The following is an 8,171-nucleotide window of genomic DNA, read 5'->3' as shown; positions in this document are numbered from 1 at the left end:
GGACTTCATTACATGCCTATCGTACGCTCGTGGAAAGCATGCCCCCATAGGATTACTGCAGTCTTCACACTATGTTACCCGTTGACTTCTTTCCAAGTAGTCTATGTACTGTATATCAGTGCGGTAAGCACATAAGTAAGAGACACAATGCAGTGGTCTCATATTGCCTTAGTTGATTTGGCTACGGTTCAAAAACAAGACAAATCCCCGCCTGCGCAGCTCAGCCGATGCTGTTATAACCATTATAAGACAAGTATTTATATGATAACGAATATATTTTCTCTTGCTTAATACCGAGAGAAATTAAATCCGAAAACTCGACTTCTTTATCTGCATTTCAGTACAAAAACCTTCACATTCATAGTACTTTATATTTTTTATGCTTAAAAAATTATACCATCGGTCATGAGATATTTCGAATAGTTTAATTGCTATACTCTTGTCTTTTAAAAATCACGTGCGGTTTTATATCATTGTAACAGTATTTTTTTGGTTCAAACAGTGTGCTTCTGAATGCAGTGTGGTAAAAATGGAATGATAGTCTGAAACAACAATGATATTTCTGAAATGCCAACTGAAGTTGACAAAGAGACAAATTTGTCTATTTGACAAATAAGGTTTTGGTAAATAGAGAAATCTTATTTTCAAGATTCATTTTTTCCAATGATTAAAAATCTCGAACATGACTGACGCATAAACTAGGTTACATGCAGCAATATTTGGATGTCTAATGATTCACAATTTCGATCAAGGTCGGTCTGCACAGAACTTGCAAATACCCTTCAATGTCTTTTGTTTGAGCATGTTTGGCTACCACTCTGGTGCAGAAGAATCGAAAGAAATGAAAGATTATTGTGCACAGGTTTGCAACGAACTAGACAAAAACGATTCTAAGATTTGTGTCTAAACTATCACAGAAGGAGTATTTATATTCATAAGAGATTTTCTATTACAGTGTGAGTTTTGTACCCATTTGAATTCAAATACAGTGAAAGTTGATATCCATAGAATGTAAAAGATGCTCATTTTGAAAATATCGTTATTAATCACAAACGAGCATTAAAACATTGCTTTTAATACTGTTACTTCAGAGTGTAAGCCACGAATAAGGACAAATAGTGTTATTCTAAAAACAAGTATGATTAGGCGAATATCTATGGTTCCTAAAGCGACAGGTGAAAATAATACATTACTTCAAAATACACTGAGCTGCCTTTTTATTGTATATATTTATACGAGTATACAAACAATAGGGATTTCAGACCACTGCGAGCATTGTATAGGACAAAAGTAGCTTTTTATTAGAATTTCTCTAATGGCAGTGAGTAGACCTCCTATGGATGTTAAAGGATTTTTCCACCCAATAACTAGGCTTTTACTTCGGCAGAAGAGGACAAATCTGAAGGAGAACACATGCTGCTAATTGACAATAAACTGGCCTCATGGCTTTATTTGCCCTTTTTCATGGGACTTTTTAGTTGAAGATGAACCGGCAGCTCTCTAATGATAGGGGTTATCTTTTGGGAAGTTGAGGATTTTCTTACCACATAAAAGAAAAGAAAACAAAAGGCAAACCGACCAGAAAGACACACATACACTGTTTATAGAGATGATAGCCTTACTACCTTTATTGCTCCAGCATAATTCCAGATATCCATCCTTTCAGCCTCTTTCGTAAACCAACAAAACAACCGAGCCCTGTGAACTTCATAACACCAGGATACTCCGGGTAGCAGACTCTATAAGTTTCCGAAAACATTCCACAGGTACCGTACACCAGGAGGAAATTATGAATTGTTTTAATTCCCTCAGATTTGTAGACAATTGTTTTACTGGATTAAGGATCATTTTTCCACATATCTCAAAAATGCTCCTTGAGATCGAGCTCTAGTAATCGAGCGGTGGAGAAGGATCTATTAAAGTCATTATCATGGGTCACGAGAACATCCATCCTACGCGATTTCTTTCTTGAGATGTCCCTTACAAGTAGGTTAAATAGCCAACATGACTGTGCTTGGTCGGTATGTTGTTCAGGTAGAACGCAACCTTTCATCGCTTGCTTATTCATCAAGCAGAGTGGGCAAAACATTCCACAGTCTACGATCCCACGGCGACTTGTATTTTGAACAACAATGATGCGTCCATGGCTTCGTGTTGTCATTTTCATATACTTATCCTTCCTGCACACGGGGATCCTTCGCTGACCAGACAGGTTGGCTGAGTGGTTTGTGCATCGCTCTCTCTTCAACCAACAGGCTGTGAGTTCGAATCTCACTGTGAATCCGGATGATTGTCTTTCGATACGACACAAATTTCAATGCCTCTTTTATTGGCGGCTTGAAATAGCTTGAATAAGTTCCACATTTGGTCTCTATAGCAAGGTTTCCTTGCAGATTTGTAAAAAGATAAAAGTATACAAATATATATGAAATAAATAAAAATTAAAGTCCCTCAACCCTACCAGCATACTACTATACTATAGGTTTGCAATCATTTATTGGTTGGGAATCACATAAAACAGACATTCTACATGTTGCACTAATCACCAGGAAAATATTCAACAACTGCTAAGAATTCAAGAAACTGACTGAAAGCTAAAAGTGGAACATTTGGCTGGAATTTTGTTTTATTGTTGAGAATATAAATTCTCCCTCCAAAATTCTAAGATCCCTAATTGCTAATTATTGAAAATGTCAAAAAATATCAGAATCTAAATTCTAGCCAACCTTGTGCTTCTTTAGTATTTGTCTCATATTTTTACTATGTGTTCAGTGACTATATGTGATATGTATCAGCAAGGTTACATTCAGAGTTTTGTGTGTGTGTGTGTGTGTGTGTGTGTGTGTGTGTGTGTGTGTGTGTGTGTGTGTGTGTGTGTGTGTGCTCGCCCACGCATGTATAGAAGTTTAGTACAATCACTACTTGAAAAATTGTAACTGTTTAATTCTATAAGTGGGCAAATGTAACACCCCACCCCTCTGAATATGTACTTAAAGCCCGCATTAATGTTATAGTTATTCATACAGGCACAGGATGAATATTGATATTTCCATGACTTCGAATGTTCTGATAGTAAACATTCACGAGTAAAACGGCAACTGTACGGTTGACATACCCCCCCCCCCCCTCCCTTGATGAAATGCACAGAACTTTACCGAATTCTTTCAATGAAAATGACACTGAGCGGTCCTCATTAAATAAATAAATCAAGCTTCAAATCAAGCGTGATAATTAAAAAAAATAATTTATAAAAATTTTCAAGTAGGATAAAAAGTATTGGATTTCAGCTGTTTTATTTTTATTTTTATTAAATACTCTTTCTCCATTTCCCCCTTCTATTCACCTTCTATTCATAGATTTGGGGAACTCGGAAACAGGAGCTGAGCAGTACTGTAATCCTCCAGAAGACATTAAATTAGGAGACGAAGGTAAGTTGGGCTTTGAATGCAAGTAGGAATCTGAAATTGTCCGCACACTAATTCCGTTATTTTATTTATTTTTTTTAAACCTTTTGAAAGTCTATAAGTGATAATTATTTTTGTCTAAACAAAACCAAAAATAAATAAATAAATAAATAAATAAAAATTCATATTCATTTTTAAAAATATTCTTTTAAAATTTATTCATGAAAAAGTTGTAAAAGAATACACTTTAATCTCTATAGAAATTCTAGATAAATTTTAAGGCGGGGAGAGGGGTTATACCTATACGATATAACGTGAGTGCAATTCAGATGTTATAACCTTAAATTTAGCGGCATGTTCTGCTCAAAATTCTAAGGTTTGCTCATATACTAATTTCTTTTTTAAGCAGGTTTAATTTGTTTCTAATTAATATATTTTAAACAAACTATAATAATTAATTATAATAAATGAATTTATATAGTTTATACTGTATTATAAACTGTGATTTTTTTTTTTGTGTTTCTCACTGGCGAAAGATTGTAAACTTATAGCACATCAGCACTGTGAGCGAACTAAGGAATCGGTTTAATAATTTTTATTTTTCATACAGCCCAGAAACGCTGTTCCTTGTTCTAAGTGCTTCTATTAAGACCAAACATGTTTTTTGAAGTGACATCAGACATTTCAGAAGTAAGACTTCTGCATGGCTTCTGGGAACAAGGTTCCCAGAAGTATGGCTTCTGGGAACAAGGCGGGAGCCATGCTCTCGGCGGGATTCGAACAAGGTATTTTCAACCAAAATACGTCGTTACTGACTGAGCCATGGGGACATTTTTATATAGATACTAGTATTTAGCTGTATGAGAGTCTCGAGTTAGTTTCAATATTAAATGTTTTATACGGACGTAAATTCCTCTTTGTATGGCTTATCAACGAATCAATATTCACATCTACTTCATCTTCAGCCTAACATAAATCGAATGTGAAACGCCAAAGTTAAAAATAATAATAATAAATTCTAGTCTTGAAAACACTTCACCAGGGGTATTCAGTAGAAAACTGTAACCTCTGAAAGTTCAAATTCATTTCAGGAAACAATTTGAGCAATCGAAAAATAAATAAATTAATTAAGTACAATAAGCAGAACAAAGTTTGTAAATCTGCTTACTCGAAGAACACATGTTAACATCATTTTCTGTTTGTGCATCTGTATGATGCAAACTCGGATTTTTTTTTTTGTCAAGGTAATAAAAGCATTGTTAACCATTTTGCGATCATAGTGCTAGACCACTAGAATAGAGACCATTATATGTTCGATTCTAATCACCTATTACAGGTACATTTTCTAGAGTTAGTCAATCTTCGAATCAGGCAAGTATGATTTTCTACAGCTACGATTTTCAGACAATATCATCACTTAGCGTTTAGGAACAGGAGACCGTCTCGAATGTCTGCTACATACTCTTCCCCTAAATTTAAATTGTAAGGTCCTAAACTGAACAGTTGGTTTCGATTAGGCATGGAGACCGGCTGGATACGATTTACAAAAGGTGGTTAAGTTTGAAAGAATTCTGTTCAATCCATTTGGGAAATAAAATGAACAAAGCATTCATTTTATTTGTACCATTTTATTTTATTTTATTTATTTATTTTGTATGTATTTTAATTGCTACTGCTTTACACAAGACCAAAAACATTTTTTACACTGTGCCAGTGGAACGATTAACTTCACTGCCATACACGCAATGGCTGCTGCTTGTTTTAATCTTTCCGCAGGTATCTCAATCATCGTCGGATAACGCTCAAATATTGAACGTCATCCGGCACTAATCATTTTGCCTTCTCTTTCTTGTCTCGCATATTTTAACATCGGAAATGCATCTGCAAGGCTATAGATATTTCCTAACGTGTTCTTCTCTGAGGCATACAGATTTTTAATCGATTTCGGTCAAATCTGAAATATTTCATTAAGGATGACAAGTCGTGCATAAAGTTTGATTGCAACGAGAACAAAATTAAAGAGGATTTAAGAGTGGGAAATTGCTCTATTTTCTTTTACCTTTTATCTTTTTTCTTTTAATGAAATCACATCAAAACTGAAATATAGGTATCTCTTCGCATGCTGTGTAAATAATATGAAGTCTTAACATATCATGTAAAAAACAAAAAAGATACCCAGAAAGTGAGATTTTGAATTTACTTTAAAAGTGGTTGCTTGTGTCACATTACTATCGCAAATGTTTAAGAATATAAGCTGCTTCGAATATTCCAGCAAAACGATCCCACTAATAAAAATGTCCGCCAAGTAGCCACTTCTAAATTGAACACGATCCTCTGCTTTCTTGATATTTGGCTTACTTAGGTTCGATTGGGTAGTTTATATTAATTTTAAATTTCAATAGATTGAATACAATCTTGACTTAAACGTAGGATTTCTCTCTTCGCGTTGTGTCGTGCAAACTTCCAATTGAACACATTTAAAGGATTAATGAAGTAATGCTTTTAAAATGTTTTCTTTCAGGTCAAGTTGAAAGTTGTTATTCGCTAGAGATGACTGCCGTTGTGATACGACATGGCGATCGAGCCCCAGCAATACCGGTAAGAGATTTATCGTCTATTGACTGTAGTGCTGAGAATTCAGGTGTTCTTGATGAATACGTTTCGGCCATGGAAGATTTAAATCGCTCTTCTTCGGATGACCCTTTTTCTAACTACTCGCTAGTGCCCTCTTATAATTCTTGTCTGTCTCTCTTAGAGATGACCAGGATTGGAGCCCTTCAACATCTGAAACTCGGCCAGTTGCTGAACTCTGTGTATAACAAGAAGCATCACCTTCTTTCTGCTAAGTGGTCCCCGCAACAGGTGAAGATTTACAGCACGTTAACGTCACGTTCTTTTCAGAGTGCTCTTGCTTTTTCTTATGGGTTCCTTCCTACATTTCCTGACTCCCAGCCCAGCATCAAACTATCTCAAAATTACAGCTTTTGTTTAGAGCAAAGTTACTGTAACTGTCCAAATATCAACTACACTAATACCACTCTGGAACTGGAAAAGGAAGCGTTCTTAAATTATTCTGGAATTGAAAACATATTCGAACGTCTTAATCCCATCCTTAAGGAAGATCCTAACCAACCCGATATCACTGATCCTATTCTTCTGGTTGATGCGCTTTTAGCTTATTTTTGTCATGGATCTCCATTGCCTTGTATACCTGGAACGGAGGAATGTGCAACTGATGAGGACTTAAGAACCCTGGCAAACTTCTTTGAGACCGAGAGCGAGTATGTTTTCGAGAATGAGGAATATAAAAAGAGTTCCCTTGTTAATTCCTACGGATTATTGGTGAATATAGGAAATCACATGAAATATTTCGTTAAGGGATGTAAAAAAGCACCACGTTTTATCCTTTATTCCGGACACGACTTTACTATACTTCCATTAACAAGTACTTTAGGATTTGGAGATTCCTTAATGGTACCTTACGCCTCGAGACTAATCTTCGAACTTTATCACCGAGGTTCACACAAACAAGATACGCACGGAAAGAAATGCATATCAGATTGGCTGCATTCCGCAGCAGGTATTGAACGAAGTAAATCCTTCAAAGACTATTTCATCAGAATTATTTATAATGGCCGAGACGTCACCGGATTAACTAATTTTTGTAGTAGGATTGCCAAAGAAGGTGGTGACGGAAAGGTTTCGAAAAGCATTTATTGTCCACTGAAAAACTTTTTGAATTTCATAAGGAAAAATGGCATTTTATTTGAAGAGATATGCAGTTAAGAAAATGCATTTGCCACATCTTTTTGTGAAATATTAAAAACATATTTTACATATTTTGCATAATTATTAGCGGAAATTAAAAATAATAATATAAAATATAAAGTCTACATTGAAAGGCAATCAGGTGAAGTGAAGAATATTACACATTGGAAGTGGGATGCACTGTACGGTATTTAATTCAATATTTTATCGCATATATTAAAAGAAAAAAGCGTATGTGTTGAAACATAGCAGATATAAAAGCACATTTGTATTAAACTATGTCTCAATCTGAAATTAAACTGACTAATTAACTTTCATAAGCTGTTTTATTTATGGTTTCATTTTGATTATTTGAATCACCAAAAATTGCAGAGTGCTACTAATAATATACGTCTTGACTGTGCACTTCAGAAACACAAGCGTCACCTTATTTTGATTGTCCTTGTTTATTATAATGTATGCAATCCATAAATTAATTCAGTTCTGCCTTACCGAGGAACGATTTAAATTTCATAATTTACAGTTTAAGTCTCCAGAAAAAAAGACACATTGGAATTGCGGCGTCGTGCACAGGAAACTGTGTGTGTGTGTGTGTGTGTGTGTGTGTGTGTGTGTGTGTGTGTGTGTGTGTGTGTGTGTGTGTGTGTGTGTGTGTGTGTGTGTGTGTGTGTGTGTGTGTGTGTGTGTGTGTGTGTGTGTGTTCGTTGCTCGTCTCAGTATTTCCGCTCACTGTATTCAGTATCAGACATCTTAGTATTGAAAAAAGCACAAGGATTTTGGAAGTAAGCTACTATTGTGATAACAATCCATTCAAAAGAAACATCAGTGAAATATAGTTCGGATCGTCTACTCCAATTTCCTTCATTTTTTCAATTTTCAATATACGTATTTTTCTCTCTCTTTCAGTACATTTTTTCCATAGAGTAACAAGTTTTTCAAAGTTGTTGTAGTTCAGCTTGGTTTAGAAATCATTCTCTAACTTTTGCTTTTCGTAATGGT

General features: G+C 35.2%; 1 protein-coding gene across 1 annotated transcript; it reads left to right on the top strand.

Annotated features, from left to right (window-relative positions):
* The first annotated feature begins 5,954 nt into the window (after nt 1–5,954).
* On the top strand, nt 5,955–7,190 carry LOC150105392 (2-phosphoxylose phosphatase 1-like). The gene has a single exon (XM_090393950.1). It carries the CDS (start codon nt 5,955–5,957, stop codon nt 7,188–7,190), a length of 1,236 nt encoding a protein of 411 aa, XP_090250076.1.
* The last annotated feature ends 981 nt before the right edge of the window (nt 7,191–8,171 follow it).

Source organism: Typopeltis vanoorti, chromosome 6 (assembly GCF_054136105.1).
Source record: "Typopeltis vanoorti isolate ZY-2024b chromosome 6, IOZ_Tvanoo_1.0, whole genome shotgun sequence".
NCBI classification, from domain to species: Eukaryota; Metazoa; Arthropoda; class Arachnida; order Uropygi; family Thelyphonidae; genus Typopeltis; species Typopeltis vanoorti.
The sequence above is the reverse complement of the archived record's forward strand: the minus strand, read 5'-3'. Positions and strand labels throughout refer to the sequence as shown.